Genomic DNA, 27246 nt, shown 5'->3' on the forward strand with positions numbered 1-27246 from the left:
CCACCACCCCGGTCTGCCAATCCAGGGGCACTGTCCCCGACCGCCACGCGATGTTGCAGAGACGTGTCAGCCAAGACAGTCCTACAACATCCAGAGACTTAAGGTACTCAGGGCGAATCTCATCCACCCCCGGAGCCACCGAGGAGCTTTCTCACCACCTCGGTGACTTCAGCCCCGGTGATGGGCGAGCCCACCTCCGAGTCCCCAGCCTCTGCTTCCTCATTGGAAGACGTGACGACGGGATTGAGGAGGTCCTCGAAGTCCTCCTTCCACCGCCCGACGACACCCCCAGTGGAGGTCAGCAGCCCCCCACCCACAGCAGGGTTCTCCGTTGAAACGGTCTCTGAGGTGACGTCATGTGCACGCCCCGGTCTCTGGGACTCGGGTGACGCTGCGTCGCGGCAGCTGCCGTGGCCCCCCCTCCACCGGCGTGACCTTTATGTCCCAAAATAACTCCCCTCCCCCTCCTCCCCCTGCTCACCGCGGCCCGCGCTCCGGCCCACGGTCACTCGCACCGGGACACGACCACGAGCTGCTGCTGCTGCTGAGCCGGTGAGTCGCTTTAACCACACTTCAGGTTTAGATCTTTGCTGTTTCTGAGTCTGGAGGGACCTGGTTTCCCTGGACTGACCTTTAGAGCAGGGGGTTTGCACATGATGTCACGCTCTGGCCGCACAGGCTCCAGTCCAGCTTCATCCGAGCCCACAACTATTTCTGCAGAAGAATCTGAGCATCGAAACGGAACCAAAATATCAAAATCAAAGCAGTCCTGATTTTACTCTGATGAAAACTGGACTAAAACTAAATGAAAAGTTGTTTCTGAGACTGAAACTGTGACTCAACTCAAACATGACTAAAAAGAAGAGACTGAGCTTTATGTGGAACAAACATGGAGCCGGATCTGGATTAAATATAGTTATAATAAATATGAAAAGGAAAAGTCGAGTAAATGAATCTAAAGTTTTGTCGAATAAAACAAGACTAAATGAAGATGTTTTAAAGTGAAGTCATGAAACGACAAAGATCTGGTTTAAACCTGTGTCTCCTCACAGTGAGGCACAGGCTGTCTACAATAAAAGGACAACACTTGAAAAGTCAGTTTAGTATAAAAGACTCCACAGCCTGAGGACGTTTGAACGACACCAGGACTTTGGAGAGAATCTGGTGACTCAGGGGATTGTGAACAATGTAAGAATAATTGTACCTGTGAGTGTAAATGTCCTGTGGTGGAGGCGCTGCTGCTGCTGTGTTTAAACCTCAGAGCAGAAGAGTCTGTTCTTCTGTAATGTCCCGTCAAACAGAACACACTGACCCGGACCCGAAAGTGGCCCCGAACCTTTTCCAGAACACAGTGAAAGTGAAGGAAGTAATGAATGACTAAAACAGGTACAAGATAAATGAGATCATGAAGATATGTAAGACTGAAAACCATGAAAGACTTAACCTCCGAACCCCCCCTTCACCGAGCTCGTTTTCTGTGGCATCAAAAAAAAAAGCAGCTTCCTGAAACAACATCAACACATGACACAAACAACGTGAAAACAAAAGGCGACAAAAACGACAAAAACGTGATAAGAAACGCAACAGAAAAGTGACCACAACACAAGGAAACAGATCCGCTCAGATCAGGTTTGTGGGTCTCAGCTTTCAAATGAGGCTCTGGCCTGTAGTCTGTGAGAAGCTTTTAGATTTGGGCAAAGCCAAGAGGTTCCAGAGTCTCGGATGGAACGACCTCCATCCGAGAGGTAGTTCCATAAGCCGAAAGCGTGGCTCTTATACAGTCCAGATCAAACTTTAAGAGCAGTTATAAAAAGGTTGGCTAGTTAGTTAGGTTAGGTAGTTAGTTAGGTTAGGTAGTTAGTTAGGTTAGGTAGTTAGTTAGGTTAGGTAGTTAGTTAGGTTAGGTAGTTAGTTAGGTTAGGTAGTTAGTTTGGTTAGGTAGTTAGTTAGGTTAGCTAGTTGTGGGTGGTTCTTCTTCTTTCTTTCAGTGCTCACGACCACACCCATGGTTTGGAGCACAAGTTCATAAAAACAGAACAGAACAAAGTAACAAATATCATTTTAACAGAAGAAGAACCTTTTTCAAGAATGTACCAAATTTACTGATCACATTTTGACTTTGATTTTGCGTAAGTGAAATAAATGTAAACATTGAAGGGCGTCTTACATAAACGTTTGGCAAATACTTTTCTCTATTCATGACGACTTCTGCATTTGAACATTTAAACAGTAAATGAAACTCATCACCAACAACATTATCCTTACAGAGATTTACAATAACGATGCCTTTGTATCGGCCACGACTTCTGCCAGTCGATTGTTTCCGGTTCTTAAATTACAAATGGCACAAAAGATACTTTTCTAATTCAAATACGGTTTTAAATTCCACATAAACATCACAAGACGACATAGTGCCACATTCTCCACTTCTGTATAAACTGGTCCTTTAGGGTTCGTTCCACTTTGAGTTTCAGCCAGTTCACATTTGTGATTTTCTGGGATCTCCAAATATAGGAGAGAGCGCAGTCATCGAGGATCTGTCTCACCTGCAGTAACCATGGAGACGCGTATTCACCAGCCATTTTGAGGCTGAACTTGTTTTTTTGCAGCTGAACTTGTTTTTTGTGTGGCTGTACTTGTTCTTTTGTTGCTGAACTTGTTTTCCCCGGAGTCCGCTCATTCTCTTCTTGATCATTATCAGCAAAGGGAGTCGTCCCGGCTCCCGTACCCCACGTTACTGCAAGTGCTCATTTTTCCTGACTGTGCGTCTCCTGCAGGTGGACGCTCTGAGACTCCGCCCTGGTGATGGAGGCCGAGGCCCCGCAGGAGGCCCCGCAGGAGGCCCCGCAGGAGGCCCCGCAGGACGCCGCGGTGAGCCGGGTCCTGGCTCAGTTCCAGAACACGCTGCAGGCGGCCGTGCGCGAGGTGCACGTGGACGTCAGCGCCTTTAAGCAGCGCGTGGAGGCGCGGCTCCAGGAGGTCAGCTCCGCCCAGTCCCCACTCAGCGCCGCCGTGACACGCCTCCAGGAGGAGAACCAGCTGCTGAGGAGCAAGATGGAGGCGCTGAGCCGCCTGCTGCAGGAGACGCTGGGGCGGGGCGAGGGGCGGGGCCAGGAGGAGAACGGACACACCCGGGGTCAGGAGCACAGCGAGGAGAACCACAGGCCTCACACAGAGCCCCAGCCCCGCCCCTCTGCTGCAGAGCCCCACCCCTCTGCTGCAGAGCCCCGCCCTTCTGCTGCAGAGCCCCGCCCTTCTGCTGCAGAGCCCCGCCCTTCTGCTGTAGAGCCCCGCCCCTCTGCTGCAGAGCCCCGCCCTTCTGCTGCAGAGCTCCGCCCCTCTGCTGCAGAGCCCCGCCCTTCTGCTGCAGAGCCCCGCCCTTCTGCTGCAGAGCCCCGCCCTTCTGCTGTAGAGCCCCGCCCCTCTGCTGCAGAGCCCCGCCCTTCTGCTGCAGAGCTCCGCCCCTCTGCTGCAGAGCCCCGCCCTTCTGCTGCAGAGCCCCGCCCTTCTGCTGCAGAGCCCCGCCCTTCTGCTGTAGAGCCCCGCCCCTCTGCTGAAGAGCCCCGCCCCTCTGCTGCAGAGCCCGCAGACACAGATCAAACAGCTGCTGCAGTGGCTCCGCCCCCTTGGAGAACACGCCGACTCAACGACGGACACGTGAGTCACAAAAACACATTTATGTAGAAGTTCCTCCACACTCGTCACAGTCACAGTTTCTAACCTGGACATTTAGGAAATGTTGATTTGGGAAAGACTGGACCAGAGCTTCGTCAGAGGCTCCTAAAGCGGGACGTCCCATAATAACCTCAGAATGTGGCTCTGAATCTCCTGATGGAAAGTGGAAAGCGTTTGGTGTCAGTGACAGAGTGAGCGGAGAGACAGATGCAGCTACGGTGACATCATCCACCAGAGCAACACGCTACAGCAACACGCTACAGCAACACGCTACAGCAACACGCTACAGCAACACGCTACAGCAACACGCCACAGCAACACGCCACAGCAACACGGTGGTCAGGTGGTCAGGTGGTCAGTGCTCAGGTGGTCGGGTGGTCAGTGCTCAGGTGGTCAGTGGTCAGGTGCTCAGTGGTCATGTGGTCAGGTGGTCAGTGCTCAGGTGCTCAGGTGGTCATGTGGTAAGGTGGTCATGTGGTCGGGTGGTCGGTGGTCATGTGGTCATGTGGTCATGTGGTCGGTGGTCATGTGGTCATGTGGTCGGGTGGTCGGTGCTCAGGTGGTCATGTGGTCATGTGGTCATGTGGTCATGTGGTCATGTGGTCGGTGGTCATGTGGTCATGTGGTCGGGTGGTCATGTGGTCATGTGGTCAGGTGGTCAGGTGGTCAGGTGGTCATGTGGTCATGTGGTCAGGTGGTCATGTGGTCATGTGGTCGGGTGGTCATGTGGTCATGTGGTCGGGTGGTCAGGTGGTCATGTGGTCATGTGGTCGGGTGGTCATGTGGTCAGGTGGTCATGTGGTCGGGTGGTCGGGTGGTCAGGTGGTCATGTGGTCAGGTGGTCATGTGGTCATGTGGTCATGTGGTCATGTGGTCAGGTGGTCAGTGCTCAGGTGCTCAGGTGGTCATGTGGTAAGGTGGTCATGTGGTCGGGTGGTCGGTGGTCATGTGGTCATGTGGTCGGTGGTCATGTGGTCATGTGGTCGGGTGGTCGGTGCTCAGGTGGTCATGTGGTCATGTGGTCATGTGGTCGGTGGTCATGTGGTCATGTGGTCGGGTGGTCATGTGGTCATGTGGTCAGGTGGTCAGGTGGTCATGTGGTCAGGTGGTCATGTGGTCATGTGGTCAGGTGGTCATGTGGTCATGTGGTCGGGTGGTCAGGTGGTCATGTGGTCATGTGGTCAGGTGGTCATGTGGTCATGTGGTCGGGTGGTCAGGTGGTCATGTGGTCATGTGGTCATGTGGTCGGGTGGTCATGTGGTCAGGTGGTCATGTGGTCGGGTGGTCGGGTGGTCAGGTGGTCATGTGGTCAGGTGGTCATGTGGTCATGTGGTCATGTGGTCATGTGGTCAGGTGGTCATGTGGTCAGGTGGTCATGTGGTCAGGTGGTCATGTGGTCAGGTGGTCATGTGGTCGGGTGGTCATGTGGTCGGGTGGTCAGGTGGTCATGTGGTCATGTGGTCATGTGGTCATGTGGTCAGGTGGTCATGTGGTCGGTGGTCATGTGGTCGGGTGGTCATGTGGTCATGTGGTCGGTGGTCATGTGGTCAGGTGGTCATGTGGTCGGGTGGTCATGTGGTCATGTGGTCATGTGGTCAGGTGGTCATGTGGTCATGTGGTCGGTGGTCATGTGGTCAGGTGGTCGGTGGTCATGTGGTCAGGTGGTCATGTGGTCGGGTGGTCATGTGGTCATGTGGTCCGGTGGTCAGGTGGACGTTCATTCATGCCACAAACGATTTATTCACAACTGGAATTAAAGCCATAAAAAGGTAAAAGCGATTCGGCCTCATAAACAAGCAGCACCCGTCCTCTCCCCTGGTCCAGCAGAGCTTTGTGCCTTTTTCTGAGAGCTGCATTTCAAAGGTCAAGGGTCACTGAGGTCACCAAACCAGTTCTAATAGTTAGTGCTACAGGCTCTATCAATCAAATTACAGTTTTGTTTAGAGAATTCTTTCACACTTTTCATAAAAAACTTTATTTCACCTCAAATATCACGTGTTAGATTCTATTACTAATACTAATACTCTAATACTCTAATACTAATACTCTAATACTAATACTCTAATACTCTAATACTAATACTCTAATACTAATACTCTAATACTCTAATACTCTAATACTCTAATACTCTAATACTAATACTCTAATACTAATACTCTAATACTCTAATACTCTAATACTAATACTCTAATACTAATACTCTAATACTCTAATACTAATACTCTAATACTTTTCATAAGGAGAGTTTAACTTAGCAAAAAGAAACAAAACCTGGGACAACAGGGGCCCTCAGACGCCCAGGGGCCCTCAGACCCCCGGGGGCCCTCAGACCCCCGGGGCCCCTCAGACGCCCAGGGGCCCTCAGACCCCCGGGGGCCCTCAGAGCAGTAATCCTCACACAGCTGCCTCGGGTTCAGATATTTTTAGCCGATTTCAGAAGAATCCCTTTAATCTGACAGAGCAGCGGAAACTCTGCTCAGAATAACCTCTGAGTGAGGTCATCGCTGTAACCGAGGCGACGCTCTGGGGGGGGCCCGGTGTGGGGGGTCATTGGGGGCACAGGGTTAGTTGTTTATGTTGTTGTTATGACAAATAAAGAACTTTAAACTTAAACTTAACTCTAAGGAAAAGTGTTTGTCTTTTCAGGTCACAGACGCAAAGAGAGAGAGGGTCGTCACCACGGCAACGGGACACAACGGGGCGACCACAGGTACGACTGGTGGGCGGGGCCAGAGGTGGGGAACTGAGGTCAGACTGAGGCCAGACTGAAGTCAGACTGAGGTCAGACTGAGGCCAGACTGAGGTCAGACTGAGCTCAGACTGAGGCCAGACTGAGGTCAGACTGAGGCCAGACTGAGGTCAGACTGAGGTCAGACTGAGGACAGACTGAAGTCAGACTGAGGCCAGACTGAGGTCAAACTGAGGCCAGACTGAGGTCAAACTGAGGCCAGACTGAGGTCAGACTGAAATCACACTGAGGTCAAACTGAGGTCAGACTGAGGTCAAACTGAGGCCAGACTGAGGTCAAACTGAGGCCAGACTGAGGTCAGACTGAAATCACACTGAGGTCAAACTGAGGTCAGACTGAGGTCAAACTGAAGTCAGACTGAGGTCAAACTGAAATCACACTGAGGTCAAACTGAGGTCAGACTGAGGTCAAACTGAGGCCAGACTGAGGTCAAACTGAAATCACACTGAGGTCAAACTGAGGTCAAACTGAGGTCAAACTGAGGTCAAACTGAAGTCAGACTGAGGTCAAACTGAGGCCAGACTGAGGTCAAACTGAGGCCAGACTGAGGTCAAACTGAGGTCAAACTGAAGTCACACTGAGGTCAAACTGAAGTCAGACTGAGGTCAAACTGAAATCACACTGAGGTCAAACTGAGGTCAGACTGAGGTCAGACTGAGGTCAAACTGAAGTCACACTGAGGTCAAACTGAGGTCAGACTGAGGTCAAACTGAGGCCAGACTGAGGTCAAACTGAAGTCAGACTGAGGTCAAACTGAAATCACACTGAGGTCAAACTGAGGTCAGACTGAGGTCAGACTGAGGTCAGACTGAGGTCAGACTGAGGTCAAACTGAAGTCAGACTGAGGTCAAACTGAGGCCAGACTGAGGTCAAACTGAGGCCAGACTGAGGTCAAACTGAGGCCAGACTGAGGCCAGACTGAGGTCAAACTGAAGTCAGACTGAGGTCAAACTGAAGTCAGACTGAGGTCAAACTGAGGCCAGACTGAGGTCAAACTGAAGTCAGACTGAGGTCAAACTGAAATCACACTGAGGTCAAACTGAGGTCAGACTGAGGTCAGACTGAGGCCAGACTGAGGTCAGACTGAGGCCAGACTGAGGTCAAACTGAAGTCAGACTGAGGTCAAACTGAGGCCAGACTGAGGTCAAACTGAAGTCAGACTGAGGTCAAACTGAGGCCAGACTGAGGTCAAACTGAAGTCAGACTGAGGTCAAACTGAGGCCAGACTGAGGTCAAACTGAAGTCAGACTGAGGTCAAACTGAGGCCAGACTGAGGTCAAACTGAAGTCAGACTGAGGTCATACTGAAGTCAGACTGAGGTCAAACTGAAATCACACTGAGGTCAAACTGAGGTCAGACTGAAGTCGACGACGTCGACGGCGTTGACGACAACGACGTTAACGACGTTGATGATGACGACGTTGACGACGTTGACATTGACGTTGACGATGACGATGACGTTGACGATGACGTTGACGATGACGTTGACGATGACGTTGACGATGACGTTGACGATGACGTTGATGATGACGTTGACGACGTTGACGATGACGTTGACGACGTTGACGATGACGTTGACGATGACGTTGATGATGACGTTGATGATGACGTTGACGTTGACGACATTGACGTTGACGACATTGACGTTGACGACATTGACGTTGACGACATTGACGATGACGTTGACGATGACGTTGACGATGACGATGACGATGACGTTGACGATGACGTTGACGATGACGTTGATGATGACGATGACGATGACGTTGACGATGGCGTTGACGATGACGTTGACGATGACGATGACGTTGACGATGACGTTGATGATGACGATGACGATGACGTTGACGATGACGTTGACGACGTTGACGATGACGTTGACGATGACGTTGATGACGACGTTGACGATGACGTTGACGACGTTGACGATGACGTTGACGATGACGTTGATGATGACGATGACGATGACGTTGACGATGACGTTGACGATGACGTTGATGATGACGATGACGATGACGTTGACGATGACGTTGACGATGACGTTGACGATGACGTTGACGATGACGTTGACGATGGCGTTGACGATGACGTTGACGATGACGTTGACGATGACGATGACGTTGACGATGACGTTGATGATGACGATGACGATGACGTTGACGATGACGTTGACGACGTTGACGATGACGTTGACGATGACGTTGATGATGACGTTGACGATGACGTTGATGATGACGATGACGATGACGTTGATGATGACGATGACGATGACGTTGACGATGGCGTTGACGATGGCGTTGACGATGACGTTGACGATGACGTTGACGATGACGATGACGTTGACGACGTTGACGATGACGTTGACGATGACGTTGACGATGACGTTGACGATGGCGTTGACGATGACGTTGACGATGACGTTGACGATGACGATGACGTTGACGATGACGTTGACGATGGCGTTGACGATGACGTTGACGATGACGTTGACGATGACGTTGACGATGACGATGACGTTGACGATGACGTTGACGATGGCGTTGACGATGACGTTGACGATGACGTTGACGATGACGTTGACGATGACGATGACGTTGACGATGACGATGACGTTGACGATGACGTTGATGATGACGATGACGTTGACGATGACGATGACGTTGACGATGACGTTGACGATGACGTTGACGATGACGTTGACGATGACGTTGACGACGACGTTGACAACGACGTTGACGACGACGTTGACGACGATGACGACGATGACGACGATGACGACGTTGACGACGTTGACGACGTTGACGACATTGACGTTGACGTTGACGCCGTTGACGTTGACGACGTTGACGATGACGTTGACGATGACGTTGACGACGTTGACGACGTTGACGATGACGTTGACGATGTTGACGATGACGATAACGTTGACGACGTTGACATTGACGATGACGTTGACGACGATGTTGACGACGACGTTGACGACGACGTTGACGACGACGTTGACGACGACGTTGACGATGACGTTGACAATGACGTTGACGACGACGATGACGTTGACGACGTTGACGACGCCGTCACATGGGTTCCCCCCCCCCGAACCAGGGTCTTATGATGATTCTGTTCTGATTCCAGACGAGGAAGAGTCCACGGCTCATCTCCCGCTCTGCGCCGTGACCAAGGCCGAGACTCTCCCGGACAGAACGCTCGTCGACACGGTCGTCACGGCGACAGGTGAGGCGCAGAATGACCTCTGACCCTGACCAGACCCTGACCAGACTCTGACCCTGACCAGACTCTGACCAGACCCTGACCAGACTCTGACCCTGACCAGACTCTGACCAGACCCTGACCAGACCCTGACCAGACTCTGACCAGACCCTGACCAGACTCTGACCCTGACCAGACTCTGACCAGACCCTGACCAGACTCTGACCAGACCCTGACCAGACCCTGACCAGACTCTGACCAGACTCTGACCCTGACCAGACTCTGACCAGACTCAGACCCTGACCAGCCTGTTCTTCCTCTCGGTCTCAGGTTCGTCAGTGATGGGGGGTTTGCCTCATTCGCCGCTCACGGCTCTGACCAAGAGCAGCCCGGACACGCCCAGAGCAGACCACGCCCCCTCACCGCCCAGAGCAGACCCCACCCCCTCAGCGCCCACAGCAGACCCCGCCCCCTCAGCACCCAGAGCAGACCCCCCCCCCTCAGCGCCCAGAGCAGACCCCGCCCCTCCACAGTCCCCGAGGAGAGACTTCACCTTCAAACCAGGTGGGGGCCTCAGATCAGGGTCTTGTTTCCCGTCTGACCTCAGCTCCAAACTAAAGTCTCCTCTCGGTGTCACAGATCTGACTGACGCGAAGGCACCCGCCGCGCCCGCCCCGCCCGCCCCGCCCGGCCTCAGTAAGGCCTCAGACCCGGAGCCCGCCCGCTGCCCCTCCCCTCGCTCCTGTCTGTCGTCTCTGCAGGAAAACCCCGTCAGACCCGGAGAGTATCCCTTTAAACGCAGTGAGTCACGGTCAGGAGAGACAGGCCAGAGGAACGCCTCATTTGAAAGCTAAGGCCTACAAAACTGATCTAAAGAGCTCGGGTAAGGTTTGTAGGTCTTAGCTTTCAAATGAGGCGTGACTCTGGCCGATGGGCTGAAAACCATCAGGTCAAGAAGCTTTTGATTTGTGTCACAGCTCCAATCCTGAAGACGCCCAGTCCAGTCCTGAAGAGGAGCGTGAGCTTCCCCCAGTCTGCAGGTGACCTCACACTCATACCTCTGTGACCTCACATACCCCTGACCTCCCATACCTCTGTGACCTCACATACCCCTGACCTCCCATACCCCTGTGACCTCACATACCCCTGACCTCACATACCTGTGACCTCACATACCTGTGACCTCACATACCTGTGACCTCACATACCCCTGACCTCACATACGCCTGACCTCACATACCCCTGACCTCACATACCTGTGACCTCACATACCCCTGACCTCACATACCCCTGACCTCACATACGCCTGACCTCACATACCCCTGACCTCACATACCTGTGACCTCACATACCCCTGACCTCACATACCTGTGACCTCACATACCTGTGACCTCAAATACCTGTGACCTCAAATACCTGTGACCTCAAATACCTGTGACCTCACATACGCCTAGGGATGGGCACCGTTAAACGGTTCCTACTTGGAACCGACCGAAAAGCTCCGGTCGGGGGCGGTATCGAAAATTTTTAATTCTTTCGGTGCCAACTTTCGGTTCTTTTTCTCTCCAGACGTCAATATGTGACCCTCAGTGAGTCTCTAAAAAGCTACATGAACGTGTGCGCAGATACTGACCCGCTTCAGCGCAAATGGAGCGAAGCAAAGACATATTTTATGATGTAACTTATAGCGAAGCAAAACTTGCTAAACTTCTGTAATAGAGATGACAGAGCCGCGTCTGCGTCAGGACTGAGCAGGACTGAGCAGGACGTGGACGACACCGGGTAAAACCCAGAGCTAAACAAAATCAGTTATGAACCAGGACTAAACCAGGACTGAATAAGAAACTTGAGCTTTAGTCAAAGTGAAAAGCAAAAAAGAGCAGTGACAACAAGAAAGACGTGTTTACCTTTAGCGACAGACCCGGAGGCGGAGCTTACGTGCTCTTGTTTACAACTTTACAGCAGCTGCAGCGACAGGAATATCACAGATTGTTTGTTGTTTGTTGAAAGTGAGCGCTCACTCTGTATTATACATTGATGGTGCAGTTTTGGTAAATTGTCAGTGGCAGAGTGAGGCTCACACCATGTGAGGATCTTTGACGTGGGAAGTTGCTTTCGCTTCGTCGAACAGTGCAGTGAGTTTAGAAAAGTTTAGCTGAAAGAAAACCATGTCCTGATGTGGATCTGTCCTGTCTCTGCAGCTTAAGGCAATAACGTCCTTTCTTTCTTTTTATTACTGCTTAAGTGGAAATTGTGCTCAAAACACGAAGTCACAGGCGACGCTGCTGCTCCTGTGTAGCTTCTGCTGAGCCGTTTTAGGATTTTTTCCTGAACTATACTTTTAATACACGTTATTTTTATTGAATTAAAATAACATAGGTATCGAAAAAAGTACCGTTAAGGCACCGGAACCGAAAAGCAGGTATCGTTAAAGTACTTGGTATCGAAAAAAAACGAACGGTACCCATCCCTACATACGCCTGACCTCACATACCCCTGTGACCTCACATACCTGTGACCTCACATACGCCTGACCTCACATACCCGTGTGACCTCACATACCTGTGACCTCACATACGCCTGACCTCACATACCCGTGTGACCTCACATACCCCTGACCTCACATACGCCTGACCTCACATACCCGTGTGACCTCACATACCTGTGACCTCACATACCCCTGACCTCACATACGCCTGACCTCACATACCTGTGACCTCACATACGCCTGACCTCACATACCTGTGACCTCACATACGCCTGACCTCACATACCCGTGTGACCTCATATACCCCTGACCTCACATACCTGTGACCTCACATACCTGTGACCTCACATACCTGTGACCTCACATACCTGTGACCTCACATACAGTGACCTCACATACCCGTGACCTCACACTCATACCCCTGTGACCTCACATACCTGTGACCTCACATACCCCTGACCTCACATACCTGTGACCTCACATACCCCTGACCTCACATACCCCTGACCTCACATACCCCTGACCTCACATACCCCTGACCTCACATACCTGTGACCTCACATACCCCTGACCTCACATACCCCTGACCTCACATACCCCTGACCTCACATACCCCTGACCTCACATACCTGTGACCTCACATACCTGTGACCTCACATACCTGTGACCTCACATACCCCTGACCTCACATACCCCTGACCTCACATACCCCTGACCTCACATACCTGTGACCTCACATACCCCTGACCTCACATACCCCTGACCTCACATACCCCTGACCTCACATACCCCTGACCTCACATACCCCTGTGACCTCACATACCTGTGACCTCACATACCCGTGACCTCACATACCCCTGACCTCACATACCTGTGACCTCACATACCCCTGACCTCACATACCCCTGTGACCTCACATACCCCTGACCTCACATACCCGTGACCTCACATACCTGTGACCTCACATACCCCTGACCTCACATACCCCTGACCTCACATACCTGTGACCTCACATACCCCTGACCTCACATACCCCTGACCTCACATACCCCTGACCTCACATACCCGTGACCTCACACTCATACCCCTGTGACCTCACATACCTGTGACCTCACATACCTGTGACCTCACATACCCCTGACCTCACATACCCCTGACCTCACATACCCCTGACCTCACATACCCCTGACCTCACATACCCCTGACCTCACATACCCCTGACCTCAAATACCTGTGACATCACATACCCCTGACCTCACATACCCCTGACCTCACATACCCCTGACCTCACATACCCCTGTGACCTCACATACCCCTGACCTCACATACCCCTGACCTCACATACCTGTGACCTCACATACCCCCCTGACCTCACATACCCCTGTGACCTCACATACCCGTGACCTCACATACGCCTGACCTCACATACCTGTGACCTCACATACCCGTGACCTCACATACCCGTGACCTCACATACCTGTGACCTCACATACCTGTGACCTCACATACCCCTGACCTCACATACCTGTGACCTCACATACCTGTGACCTCACATACCTGTGACCTCACATACCCGTGACCTCACATACCCGTGACCTCACATACGCCTGACCTCACATACCTGTGACCTCACATACCCGTGACCTCACATACCTGTGACCTCACATACCCGTGACCTCACATACCCGTGACCTCACATACCCCTGACCTCACGCACCTGTGACCTCACACACCTGTGACATCAGTTATTTCTGCTCCACAGAGAAACTCCTGCCGTCCAAATCCATCATCAAGTCGGGCTTCTCCCCAAGCCTGGACAAGTGAGCTCTGTGTTTGGGTCGGGTTTGGTTCGGGTTTGGGTCGGGTTTAGGTCGGGTTTAGTTCGGGTTTAGTTTGGGTTTGGGTCGGGTTTAGTTCGGGTTTGGGTCGGGTTTAGGTCGGGTTTAGTTCGGGTTTAGGTCGGGTTTAGTTCGGGTTTGGGTCGGGTTTAGGTCGGGTTTAGTTCGGGTTTAGGTCGGGTTTAGTTCGGGTTTAGGTCGGGTTTGGGTCGGGTTTAGTTCGGGTTTGGGTCGGGTTTGGGTCGGGTTTAGTTCGGGTTTAGGTCGGGTTTGGGTCGGGTTTAGTTCGGGTTTGGGTCGGGTTTAGTTTGGGTTTAGGTCGGGTTTAGTTCGGGTTTAGTTTGGGTTTGAGTCGGGTTTAGGTCGGGTTTAGGTCGGGTTTAGTTCGGGTTTGGGTCGGGTTTAGTTTGGGTTTAGGTCGGGTTTAGTTCGGGTTTAGTTTGGGTTTAGGTCGGGTTTAGGTCGGGTTTAGTTTGGGTTTGGTTCGGGTTTGGGTCGGGTTTGGGTCGGGTTTGGGTCGGGTTTAATTCGGGTTTAGGTCAGGTTTAGGTCGGGTTTATGTCGGGTTTAGGTCGGGTTTAGGTCGGGTTTAGTTCGGGTTTAGGTCCGGTTTGGGTCGGGTTTAGTTCGGGTTTAGTTCGGGTTTAGGTCGGGTTTAGGTCGGGTTTAGTTCGGGTTTGGGTCGGGTTTAGTTCGGGTTTAGTTCGGGTTTAGGTCGGGTTTGGGTCGGGTTTAGGTCGGGTTTGGGTCGGGTTTAGTTCGGGTTTGGGTCGGGTTTAGTTCGGGTTTAGGTCGGGTTTAGTTCGGGTTTAGTTTGGGTTTGGGTCGGGTTTAGGTCGGGTTTGGGTCGGGTTTAGGTCGGGTTTAGTTCGGGTTTAGGTCGGGTTTGGGTCGGGTTTAATTCGGGTTTAGTTCGGGTTTAGGTCGGGTTTGGGTCGGGTTTAATTCGGGTTTAGTTCGGGTTTAGGTCAGGTTTAGTTCGGGTTTAGGTCCGGTTTGGGTCGGGTTTAGTTCGGGTTTAGGTCCGGTTTAGGTCGGGTTTAGTTCGGGTTTAGGTCGGGTTTGGGTCGGGTTTAGGTCGGGTTTAGTTCGGGTTTAGGTCGGGTTTGGGTCGGGTTTAGTTCGGGTTTGGGTCGGGTTTAGGTCGGGTTTAGTTCGGGTTTAGTTTGGGTTTGGGTCGGGTTTAGTTCGGGTTTGGGTCGGGTTTAGGTCGGGTTTAGTTCGGGTTTAGGTCGGGTTTGGGTCGGGTTTGGGTCGGGTTTAGTTCGGGTTTAGGTCAGGTTTAGTTCGGGTTTAGGTCCGGTTTGGGTCGGGTTTAGTTCGGGTTTAGGTCCGGTTTAGTTCGGGTTTAGTTCGGGTTTAGGTCGGGTTTGGGTCGGGTTTAGGTCAGGTTTAGGTCGGGTTTATGTCGGGTTTAGGTCGGGTTTAGGTCGGGTTTAGTTCGGGTTTAGGTCCGGTTTGGGTCGGGTTTAGTTCGGGTTTAGGTCGGGTTTAGGTCGGGTTTAGTTCGGGTTTGGGTCGGGTTTAGTTCGGGTTTAGTTCGGGTTTAGGTCGGGTTTGGGTCGGGTTTAGGTCGGGTTTGGGTCGGGTTTAGTTCGGGTTTGGGTCGGGTTTAGTTCGGGTTTAGGTCGGGTTTAGTTCGGGTTTAGTTTGGGTTTGGGTCGGGTTTAGGTCGGGTTTGGGTCGGGTTTAGGTCGGGTTTAGTTCGGGTTTAGGTCGGGTTTGGGTCGGGTTTAATTCGGGTTTAGTTCGGGTTTAGGTCGGGTTTGGGTCGGGTTTAATTCGGGTTTAGTTCGGGTTTAGGTCAGGTTTAGTTCGGGTTTAGGTCCGGTTTGGGTCGGGTTTAGTTCGGGTTTAGGTCCGGTTTAGGTCGGGTTTAGTTCGGGTTTAGGTCGGGTTTGGGTCGGGTTTAGGTCGGGTTTAGTTCGGGTTTAGGTCGGGTTTGGGTCGGGTTTAGTTCGGGTTTGGGTCGGGTTTAGGTCGGGTTTAGTTCGGGTTTAGATTGGGTTTGGGTCGGGTTTAGTTCGGGTTTGGGTCGGGTTTAGGTCGGGTTTAGTTCGGGTTTAGGTCGGGTTTGGGTCGGGTTTGGGTCGGGTTTAGTTCGGGTTTAGGTCGGGTTTGGGTCGGGTTTAGTTCGGGTTTGGGTCAGGTTTAGTTTGGGTTTAGTTCGGGTTTAGGTCCGGTTGGGTCGGGTTTAGTTTGGGTTTAGTTCGGGTTTAGGTCCGGTTTGGGTCGGGTTTAGTTCGGGTTTAGTTCGGGTTTGGGTCGGGTTTAGGTCGGGTTTAGTTCGGGTTTAGGTCCGGTTTGGGTCGGGTTTAGTTCGGGTTTAGGTCCGGTTTAGGTCGGGTTTAGTTCGGGTTTAGGTCGGGTTTGGGTCGGGTTTAGGTCGGGTTTAGTTCGGGTTTAGGTCGGGTTTGGGTCGGGTTTAGTTCGGGTTTGGGTCGGGTTTAGGTCGGGTTTAGTTCGGGTTTAGTTTGGGTTTGGGTCGGGTTTAGTTCGGGTTTGGGTCGGGTTTAGGTCGGGTTTGGGTCGGGTTTGGGTCGGGTTTAGTTCGGGTTTAGGTCGGGTTTAGGTCGGGTTTAGTTCGGGTTTAGGTCGGGTTTAGGTCGGGTTTGGGTCGGGTTTGGGTCGGGTTTAGTTCGGGTTTAGGTCGGGTTTAGGTCGGGTTTAGTTCGGGTTTAGTTTGGGTTTGAGTCGGGTTTAGGTCGGGTTTGGGTCGGGTTTGGGTCGGGTTTAATTCGGGTTTATGTCGGGTTTAGGTCGGGTTTAGGTCGGGTTTAGGTCGGGTTTATGTCGGGTTTAGGTCGGGTTTAGGTCGGGTTTAGTTCGGGTTTAGGTCCGGTTTGGGTCGGGTTTAGTTCGGGTTTAGTTCGGGTTTAGGTCGGGTTTAGGTCGGGTTTAGTTCGGGTTTGGGTCGGGTTTAGGTCGGGTTTAGTTCGGGTTTAGTTCGGGTTTAGGTCGGGTTTGGGTCGGGTTTAGGTCGGGTTTAGGTCGGGTTTAGTTCGGGTTTGGGTCGGGTTTAGTTCGGGTTTAGGTCGGGTTTAGTTCGGGTTTAGTTTGGGTTTGGGTCGGGTTTAGGTCGGGTTTGGGTCGGGTTTAGGTCGGGTTTGGGTCGGGTTTAGGTCGGGTTTAGTTCGGGTTTAGGTCGGGTTTGGGTCGGGTTTAATTCGGGTTTAGTTCGGGTTTAGGTCGGGTTTGGGTCGGGTTTAATTCGGGTTTAGTTCGGGTTTAGGTCAGGTTTAGTTCGGGTTTAGGTCCGGTTTGGGTCGGGTTTAGTTCGGGTTTAGGTCCGGTTTAGGTCGGGTTTAGTTCGGGTTTAGGTCGGGTTTAGGTCGGGTTTGGGTCGGGTTTAGGTCGGGTTTGGGTCGGGTTTAGTTCGGGTTTGGGTCGGGTTTGGGTCGGGTTTAGTTCGGGTTTGGGTCGGGTTTAGGTCGGGTTTAGTTCGGGTTTAGGTCGGGTTTAGTTCGGGTTTGGGTCGGGTTTGGGTCGGGTTTAGTTCGGGTTTGGGTCGGGTTTAGGTCGGGTTTAGTTCGGGTTTAGGTCGGGTTTAGTTCGGGTTTGGGTCGGGTTTGGGTCGGGTTTAGTTCGGGTTTAGGTCGGGTTTGGGTCGGGTTTGGGTCGGGTTTAGGTCGGGTTTGGGTCGGGTTTAGTTCGGGTTTGGGTCGGGTTTGGGTCGGGTTTAGTTCGGGTTTAGGTCGGGTTTGGGTCGGGTTTAGGTCGGGTTTGGGTCGGGTTTAGTTCGGGTTTGGGTCGGGTTTAGTTCGGGTTTAGGTCGGGTTTGGGTCGGGTTTAGGTCGGGTTTAGGTCGGTTTAGTTCGGGTTTAGGTCGGGTTTGGGTCGGGTTTAGTTCGGGTTTGGGTCGGGTTTGGGTCGGGTTTAGGTCGGTTTAGTTCGGGTTTAGGTCGGGTTTGGGTCGGGTTTAGTTCGGGTTTAGGTCGGGTTTAGTTTGGGTCTAGGTCGGGTTTTTAGTGGTTTACTCGTTTAGACCTGGTTTGAGTCAAATTATATTAAAAAAAATCCTGCACATTCAACTCTTAAATACTTTTACTTTTGATTCATAAAGTACATTTTACAATGTGTACTTTTGTACTTTTACTTAAGTAAACATTTTATCACATACTTTTACTTTAGTACATTTTTTGTCCTGTATCTGTACTTTTACTTAAGAATATTACTTAGTAGTACTTCTTCCACCACTGAAGTTTTGCGATGAGAACAAAAGTAGACAAATGCTGCCCTCTGGTGGGGTAAACGATAACAGCGGCTAATCCCCCTTTAGAACAGGGCGGGCTCTCCTCTCTGCCATTGGCCAATCAGCAGCCAGCATCACGTCACATTAGTCTTCAGAGGGCGGTCCTAAACCGGGTCAGACCCGTTTGAACTCAGGCTCCTTTGAACTAACCCGTTCTCAGCGTGTGATTCCTGGAAGGTCCTCACGGAGGCGCTGTCTCCACAGGAAGAGCCTGTTGTCTCCAGGAGGAGCAGGAGGAGCAGGAGGAGCAGACCTGAAAAACCTGATGAAGGCCCAGACTCTTCCTCGATCCAACGGAGCTCAGTCCAAGAGAGCCCTGTTCGAGCGGATGAACTCGGAGCCAATGAAGTGAGTTTCCATCGTCCTTTACCGAAAAAACCGGCACAGACTTTCCCTTTAATACGAGCTCCTTTCCCTTTAATACGAGTCACGTGACGCCATAGAGGACGAGCTCCTTTCCCTTTAATACGAGTCATGTGACGCCATCGAGGACGAGCTCCTTTCCCTTTAATACGAGTCATGTGACGCCATCGAGGACGAGCTCCTTTCCCTTTAATACGAGTCACGTGACGCCATCGAGGGCGAGCTCCTTTCCCTTTAATACGAGTCATGTGACGCCATCGAGGACGAGCTCCTTTCCCTTTAATACGAGTCATGTGACGCCATAGAGGACGAGCTCCTTTCCCTTTAATACGAGTCACGTGACGCCATCGAGGACGAGCTCCTTTCCCTTTAATACGAGTCATGTGACGCCATCGAGGGCGAGTAACTCATATAGAACTAAATACTACTGCAGTACGTATAGAAATACTGCAGTACATGTATAAATACTGCAGTACATGTATAAATACTGCAGTACGTGTATAAACACTGCAGTACGTATAGAAATACTGCAGTACATGTATAAATACTGCAGTACATGTATAAATACTGCAGTACCTGTATAAATACAGTCTGATATGTGTATAAATACTGCAGTACGTGTATAAATACTGCATTATGTGTATAAATACTCTAGTATATGTATAAATACTGCAGTACTGAGGAGGTTTCTGGTTGCAGGACGAAGGATTCCAAACCCAAACTGAAACGCTCCCAGAGCTTCGGCGTCTCCAGCGCCAGCGGAATCAAACAGATCCTCCTGGAGTGGTGTCGCTCCAAGACCATCGGCTACAAGGTCAGGCTGGGCGGGTTTCTGATACGTCTGGGTTTCTGATACGTCTGGGGTTTCTGATACGTCTGGGGTTTCTGATACGTCTGGGGTTTCTGATACAGTCTGGGGTTTCTGATACAGTCTGGGGTTTCTGATACAGTCTGGGGTTTCTGATACGTCTGGGGTTTCTGATACAGTCTGGGTTTCTGATACAGTCTGGGGTTTGATACAGTCTGGGGTTTCTGATACAGTCTGGGTTTCTGACACAGTCTGGGTTTCTGATACGTCTGGGTTTCTTTTAAAGTCTGGGGTTTCTGATACAGTCTGGGGTTTCTGATACGTCTGGGTTTTCTGATACGTCTGGAGTTTCTGATACGTCTGGAGTTTCTGATACGTCTGGAGTTTCTGATACGTCTGGGGTTTCTGATACGTCTGGAGTTTCTGATACGTCTGGGGTTTCTGATACGTCTGGAGTTTCTGATACAGTCTGGGGTTTCTGATACGTCTGGGGTTTCTGATACAGTCTGGGGTTTCTGATACGTCTGGGGTTTCTGATACGTCTGGAGTTTCTGATACGGTCTGGGGTTTCTGATACGTCTGGGGTTTCTGATAGTCTGGGGTTTCTGATACAGTCTGGGGTTTCTGATACGTCTGGGGTTTCTGATACAGTCTGGGGTTTCTGATACGTCTGGGGTTTCTGATACAGTCTGGGGTTTCTGATACGTCTGGAGTTTCTGATACAGTCTGGGGTTTCTGATACAGTCTGGGGTTTGAGACGTCTGGGGTTTCTGATACAGTCTGGGGTTTGATACAGTCTGGGGTTTCTGATACAGTCTGGGGTTTCTGATACAGTCTGGGGTTTCTGATACAGTCTGGGGTTTCTGATACAGTCTGGGGTTTGATACAGTCTGGGGTTTCTGATACAGTCTGGGGTTTCTGATACAGTCTGAGTTTCTGATACGTCTGGGGTTTCTGATACAGTCTGGGTTTCTGATACAGTCTGGGGTTTCTGATACAGTCTGGGTTTCTGATACGTCTGGAGTTTCTGATACGTCTGGGGTTTCTGATACGTCTGGAGTTTCTGATACAGTCTGGGGTTTCTGATACAGTCTGGGGTTTCTGATACAGTCTGGGGTTTCTGATACAGTCTGGGTTTCTGATACGTCTGGGGTTTCTGATACGTCTGGGGTTTCTGATACAGTCTGGGGTTTCTGATACAGTCTGGGGTTTCTGATACAGTCTGGGGTTTCTGATACAGTCTGGGGTTTCTGATACAGTCTGGGTTTCTGATACGTCTGGGGTTTCTGATACAGTCTGGGTTTCTGATACGTCTGGGGTTTCTGATACAGTCTGGGGTTTCTGATACAGTCTGGGTTTCTGATACGGTCTGGGGTTTCTGATACAGTCTGGGGTTTCTGATACAGTCTGGGTTTCTGATACGGTCTGGGGTTTCTGATACAGTCTGGGGTTTCTGATACAGTCTGGGGTTTCTGATACAGTCTGGGGTTTCTGATACAGTCTGGGGTTTCTGATACAGTCTGGTGTTTCTGATACAGTCTGGGGTTTCTGATACAGTCTGGGGTTTCTGATACGGTCTGGGGTTTCTGATACAGTCTGGGGTTTCTGATACGTCTGGGGTTTCTGATACGTCTGGGTTTCTGATACAGTCTGGGGTTTCTGATACAGTCTGGGGTTTCTGATACGTCTGGGGTTTCTGATACGTCTGGGTTTCTGATACGTCTGGGGTTTCTGATACGTCTGGGGTTTCTGATACGTCTGGGTTTCTGATACAGACTGGGGTTCTGATAGTCTGGAGTTTCTGATACAGTCTGGGGTTTCTGATACAGTCTGGGGTTCTGATAGTCTGGAGTTTCTGATACAGTCTGGGGTTTCTGATACAGTCTGGGGTTTCTGATACAGTGTGGGGTTTCTTTTAAAGTCTGGGGTTTCTGATCTGGGATTTAGACCCTTCTGGCCTCAGAGCTTCAGATCTTTGTGCTTCTTCCAGAACATCGATATCCAGAACTTCTCGAGCAGCTGGAGCGACGGCATGGCCTTCTGCGCTCTGGTCCACTCCTTCTTCCCTCTCGAGTTCGACTACAACGCCCTGAACCCCACGCAGCGGAGAAACAACCTGCAGCTCGCCTTCTCCACCGCCGAGTGAGTCACATGACCTGTACCCGACCTCCACCGCCGAGTGAGTCACATGACCTGTACCCGACCTCCACCGCCGAGTGAGTCACATGACCTGGACCTGACCTCCACCGCCGAGTGAGTCACATGACCTGGACCTGACCTCCACCGCCGAGTGAGTCACATGACCTGTACCCGACCTCCACCGCCGAGTGAGTCACATGACCTTTACCCGACCTCCACCGCCGAGTGAGTCACATGACCTGTACCGCCGAGTGAGTCACATGACCTGTACCCGACCTCCACCGCCGAGTGAGTCACATGACCTGTACTGCCGAGTGAGTCACATGACCTGTACCTGACCTCCACCGCCGAGTGAGTCACATGACCTCCACCGCCGAGTGAGTCACATGACCTGTACTGCCGAGTGAGTCACATGACCTGTACCTGACCTCCACCGCCGAGTGAGTCACATGACCTCCACCGCCGAGTGAGTCACATGACCTGTACCGCCGAGTGAGTCACATGACCTGTACCTGAAATGAAACTGCTGTTTCCTGTGAGTTGTTTCCTGTGAATGTAACGGCTGTTTCCTGTGAGTGTAACTGCTGTTTCCTGTGAGTGTAACTGCTGTTTCCTGTGAGTTGTTTCCTGAGTGTAACTGCTGTTTCCTGTGAGTGTAACTGCTGTTTCCTGTGGGTGTAACTGCTGTTTCCTGTGAGTGTAACTGCTGTTTCCTGTGGGTGTAACTGCTGTTTCCTGTGAGTGTAACTGCTGTTTCCTGTGAGTGTAACTGCTGTTTCCTGTGAGTTGTTTCCTGAGTGTAACTGCTGTTTCCTGTGAGTGTAACTGCTGTTTCCTGTGAGTGTAACTGCTGTTTCCTGTGAGTTGTTTCCTGTGAGTGTAACTGCTGTTTCCTGTGAGTTGTTTCCTGTGAGTGTAACGGCTGTTTCCTGTGAGTTGTTTCCTGTGAGTGTAACTGCTGTTTCCTGTGAGTTGTTTCCTGTGAGTGTAACTGCTGTTTCCTGTGAGTTGTTTCCTGTGAGTGTAACTGCTGTTTCCTGTGAGTGTAACTGCTGTTTCCTGTGAGTGTAACTGCTGTTTCCTGTTAGTGTAACTGCTGTTTCCTGTGAGTTGTTTCCTGTGAGTGTAACTGCTGTTTCCTGTGAGTTGTTTCCTGTGAGTGTAACTGCTGTTTCCTGTGAGTTGTTTCCTGTGAGTGTAACTGCTGTTTCCTGTGAGTGTAACTGCTGTTTCCTGTGAGTGTAACTGCTGTTTCCTGTGAGTGTAACTGCTGTTTCCTGTGAGTTGTTTCCTGTGAGTGTAACTGCTGTTTCCTGTGAGTGTAACTGCTGTTTCCTGTGAGTGTAACTGCTGTTTCCTGTGAGTGTAACTGCTGTTTCCTGTGAGTTGTTTCCTGAGTGTAACTGCTGTTTCCTGTGAGTGTAACTGCTGTTTCCTGTGAGTTGTTTCCTGTGAGTGTAACTGCTGTTTCCTGTGAGTTGTTTCCTGTGAGTGTAACGGCTGTTTCCTGTGAGTTGTTTCCTGTGAGTGTAACTGCTGTTTCCTGTGAGTTGTTTCCTGTGAGTGTAACTGCTGTTTCCTGTGAATGTAACTGCGGTTTCCTGTGAGTTGTTTCCTGTGAGTGTAACTGCTGTTTCCTGTGAATGTAGCTGCTGTTTCCTGTGGGTGTAACTGCTGTTTCCTGTGGGTGTAACTGCTGTTTCCTGTGAGTGTAACTGGTGTTTCCTGTGAGTGTAACTGCTGTTTCCTGTGAGCGTAACTGCTGTTTCCTGTGAGTTTAACTGCTGTTTCCTGTGAGTTGTTTCCTGTGAGTGTAACTGCTGTTTCCTGTGAGTGTAACTGCTGTTTCCTGTGAGTGTAACTGCTGTTTCCTGTGAGTGTAACTGCTGTTTCCTGTGAGTGTAACGGCTGTTTCCTCTGAGTTGTTTCCTGTGAGTGTAACTGCTATTTCCTGTGAGTGTAACGGCTGTTTCCTGTGAGTTGTTTCCTGTGAGTGTAACTGCTGTTTCCTGTGAGTGTAACTGCTGTTTCCTGTGAGTGTAACGGCTGTTTCCTGTGAGTTGTTTCCTGTGAGTGTAACTGCTGTTTCCTGTGAGTGTAACTGCTGTTTCCTGTGAGTGTAACTGCTGTTTCCTGTGAGTGTAACTGCTGTTTCCTGTGGGTGTAACTGCTGTTTCCTGTGAGTGTAACTGCTGTTTCCTGTGAGTGTAACTGCTGTTTCCTGTGAGTGTAACTGCTGTTTCCTGTGAGTGTAGCTGCTGTTTCCTGTGAGTGTAACTGCTGTTTCCTGTGAGTTGTTTCCTGTTTCCTGTGAGTGTAACTGCTGTTTCCTGTGAGTGTAACGGCTGTTTCCTGTGAGTTGTTTCCTGTGAGTGTAACTGCTGTTTCCTGTGAGTGTAACTGCTGTTTCCTGTGAGTTGTTTCCTGTTTCCTGTGAGTGTAACGGCTGTTTCCTGTGAGTGTAACGGCTGTTTCCTGTGAGTTGTTTCCTGTTTCCTGTGAGTGTAACGGCTGTTTCCTGTGGGTGTAACTGCTGTTTCCTGTGAGTGTAACTGCTGTTTCCTGTGAGTGTAACTGCTGTTTCCTGTGAGTGTAACTGCTGTTTCCTGTGAGTGTAACTGCTGTTTCCTGTGAGTGTAACTGCTGTTTCCTGTGAGTGTAACTGCTGTTTCCTGTGTGTGTAACTGCTGTTTCCTGTGAGTGTAACTGCTGTTTCCTGTGAGTTGTTTCCTGTGGGTGTAACTGTTGTTTCCTGTGAGTGTAACTGCTGTTTCCTGTGAGTGTAACTGCTGTTTCCTGTGAGTGTAACTGCTGTTTCCTGTGAGTGTAACTGCTGTTTCCTGTGAGTGTAACTGCTGTTTCCTGTGAGTGTAACTGCTGTTTCCTGTGAGTGTAACTGCTGTTTCCTGTGAGTGTAACTGCTGTTTCCTGTGAGTGTAACTGCTGTTTCCTGTGAGTGTAACTGCTGTTTCCTGTGAGTGTAACGGCTGTTTCCTGTGAGTTGTTTCCTGTGAGTGTAACTGCTGTTTCCTGTGAGTGTAACTGCTGTTTCCTGTGAGTTGTTTCCTGTTTCCTGTGAGTGTAACGGCTGTTTCCTGTGAGTGTAACGGCTGTTTCCTGTGAGTTGTTTCCTGTTTCCTGTGAGTGTAACGGCTGTTTCCTGTGGGTGTAACTGCTGTTTCCTGTGAGTGTAACTGCTGTTTCCTGTGAGTGTAACTGCTGTTTCCTGTGAGTGTAACTGCTGTTTCCTGTGAGTGTAACTGCTGTTTCCTGTGAGTGTAACTGCTGTTTCCTGTGGGTGTAACTACTGTTTCCTGTGAGTGTAACTGCTGTTTCCTGTGAGCTGTTTCCTGTGAGTGTAACTGCTGTTTCCTGTGAGTGTAACTGCTGTTTCCTGTGAGTGTAACTGCTGTTTCCTGTGAGTGTAACTGCTGTTTCCTGTGAGTGTAACTGCTGTTTCCTGTGAGTGTAACTGCTGTTTCATGTGAGTGTAACTGCTGTTTCCTGTGAGTGTAACTGCTGTTTCCTGTGAGTTGTTTCCTGTGAGTGTAACTGCTGTTTCCTGTGAGTGTAACTGCTGTTTCCTGTGAGTTGTTTCCTGTTTCCTGTGAGTGTAACTGCTGTTTCCTGTGAGTTGTTTCCTGTGAGTGTAACTGCTGTTTCCTGTGGGTGTAACTGCTGTTTCCTGTGAGTGTAACTGCTGTTTCCTGTGAGTTGTTTCCTGTTTCCTGTGAGTGTAACTGCTGTTTCCTGTGAGTTGTTTCCTGTTTCCTGTGAGTGTAACTGCTGTTTCCTGTGAGTTGTTTCCTGTGAGTGTAACGGCTGTTTCCTGTGAGTTGTTTCCTGTGAGTGTAACTGCTGTTTCCTGTGGGTGTAACTGCTGTTTCCTGTGAGTTGTTTCCTGTGAGTGTAACTGCTGTTTCCTGTGGGTGTAACTGCTGTTTCCTGTTAGTTGTTTCCTGTGAGTGTAACTGCTGTTTCCTGTGAGTGTAACTGCTGTTTCCTGTGGGTGTAACTGCTGTTTCCTGTGGGTGTAACTGCTGTTTCCTGTGGGTGTAACTGCTGTTTCCTGTGAGTGTAACTGCTGTTTCCTGTGAGTGTAACTGCTGTTTCCTGTGAGTGTAACTGCTGTTTCCTGTGAGTGTAGCTGCTGTTTCCTGTGGGTGTAACTGCTGTTTCCTGTGGGTGTAACTGCTGTTTCCTGTGGGTGTAACTGCTGTTTCCTGTGGGTGTAACTGCTGTTTCCTGTGGGTGTAACTGCTGTTTCCTGTGGGTGTAACTGCTGTTTCCTGTGAGTGTAACTGCTGTTTCCTGTGGGTGTAACTGCTGTTTCCTGTGAGTGTAACTGCTGTTTCCTGTGAGTGTAACTGCTGTTTCCTGTGAGTGTAACTGCTGTTTCCTGTGGGTGTAACTGCTGTTTCCTGTGAGTGTAACTGCTGTTTCCTGTGGGTGTAACAGCTGTTTTCTGTCGGTGTAACTGCTGTTTCCTGTGAGTTGTTTCCTGTGGGTGTAACTGCTGTTTCCTGTGAGTTGTTTCCTGTGGGTGTAACTGCTGTTTCCTGTGAGTGTAACTGCTGTTTCCTGTGAGTTGTTTCCTGTGAGTGTAACTGCTGTTTCCTGTGAGTGTAACTGCTGTTTCCTGTGAGTGTAACTGCTGTTTCCTGTGAGTGTAACTGCTGTTTCCTGTCGGTGTAACTGCTGTTTCCTGTCTGGCAGGAAGCTGGCGGACTGCCTGCGTCTGATCGAAGTGGACGACATGTTGGAGATGGGCGTCAGGCCTGACCCCATGTGTGTGTTCACCTACGTCCAGTCGCTCTACAACCACCTGAAGGTGTTTGACTGACCCCTGCTGTGTGACTCCGCCCCTTCCTGCTGTGTGACTCCGCCCCTGCTGTGTGACTTCACCCCCGTGCTGTATGACTCCGCCCCCTGTTATACGTTTGTTAAGTGTGACGTCACATATAATAAGTCACTTCCGGGTCCAAACTACAGATGGCGCCGTTAAGGATTTATCGATCTGGTGTTTTAATGATTTCTTATCGGTGCTTTTAAAAGGCAAAAACAAAGAGGCTGCTGTGCAAAGGCCTAGAATTTATTCATTATTACTTTACATTTGGACCCAATTCATGTCCAATTTAGGCAAACGTGTGAGATATGGAAGGAAATACAAAGATAAGAAACAGGTTTGAAAATGATCCAGTAAATGAAGGATTAAGTCTGTCTGACGGCAGCGCAGGCGGTTTCTGAGGAGAATAAGTACGTTTAAACGGCTGCAGAGGCAGGGGGCGCTCTTGGGCCACAGGGATGAGCTGAGGCAGGGAAGATCCATGAGAACATTTGGATTATTTTAAATAACAATAATACGTCAAACTTGTAAAGCGCTTTTTTGGATACTCAAAGACTCAGAGCGAGACGAACGTGGGATTCATGCGGCGCTGCAGCGAGGGGGCGTTACCGTGGTTACGGACCGTCCCTCATCCAAACAGCAAAAACACAACTTTATCTGAAGTTCCTGCTGAGATAACAGATAATTGACTATTGGATATATTTCTTTAAGTAAATGTGATGTTTCAGCCGGTGAAACGTCAGATCCATCACTTTATAGAGAAAAGAACTAAAGGCACGACGTCATCGCTTAACAAACGTATACTTCAGATGTTTGACCTTTGACCTCTGTCCTTTTTAAGCACATTGTGTTAAAGTTAATGTGCGGCTCAGTCACGTTTG

The 27246-nt window shown here is 50.4% G+C and overlaps 1 protein-coding gene across 1 annotated transcript; it reads left to right on the top strand.

The window, feature by feature from the left end:
* Positions 1 to 453: 453 nt before the first annotated feature.
* On the top strand, positions 454 to 27246 carry LOC306970724 (uncharacterized protein). Its single transcript, XM_079566751.1, has 15 exons — positions 454 to 552; positions 2778 to 3282; positions 3413 to 3534; positions 3581 to 3657; positions 5916 to 6062; positions 6322 to 6410; positions 7782 to 8141; positions 9562 to 9655; positions 10271 to 10432; positions 10609 to 10671; positions 13882 to 13939; positions 18414 to 18557; positions 19272 to 19386; positions 21371 to 21522; positions 26236 to 27246. Exons 2-15 carry the CDS (start codon positions 2806 to 2808, stop codon positions 26360 to 26362), a joined length of 2187 nt encoding a protein of 728 aa, XP_079422877.1. The 5' UTR covers positions 454 to 552; positions 2778 to 2805; the 3' UTR covers positions 26363 to 27246.

This window comes from Gobius niger, assembly GCF_951799975.1.
Source record: "Gobius niger genome assembly, chromosome: 11".
Classification (NCBI taxonomy): domain Eukaryota; kingdom Metazoa; phylum Chordata; class Actinopteri; order Gobiiformes; family Gobiidae; genus Gobius; species Gobius niger.

Excerpts from the sequence above, each read along its gene's own strand:
- LOC306970724 (XM_079566751.1), top strand. The coding sequence starts at position 2,806 with ATGGAGGCCGAGGCCCCGCAGGAGGCCCCGCAGGAGGCCCCGCAGGAG. Across the intron at positions 8,142-9,561 it reads ACGATGACGATGACGATGAC|GAAGAGTCCACGGCTCATCT; the intron begins GTTGACGATGAC and ends ATTCCAGACGAG. Across the intron at positions 21,523-26,235 it reads CTCGCCTTCTCCACCGCCGA|GAAGCTGGCGGACTGCCTGC; the intron begins GTGAGTCACATG and ends CCTGTCTGGCAG.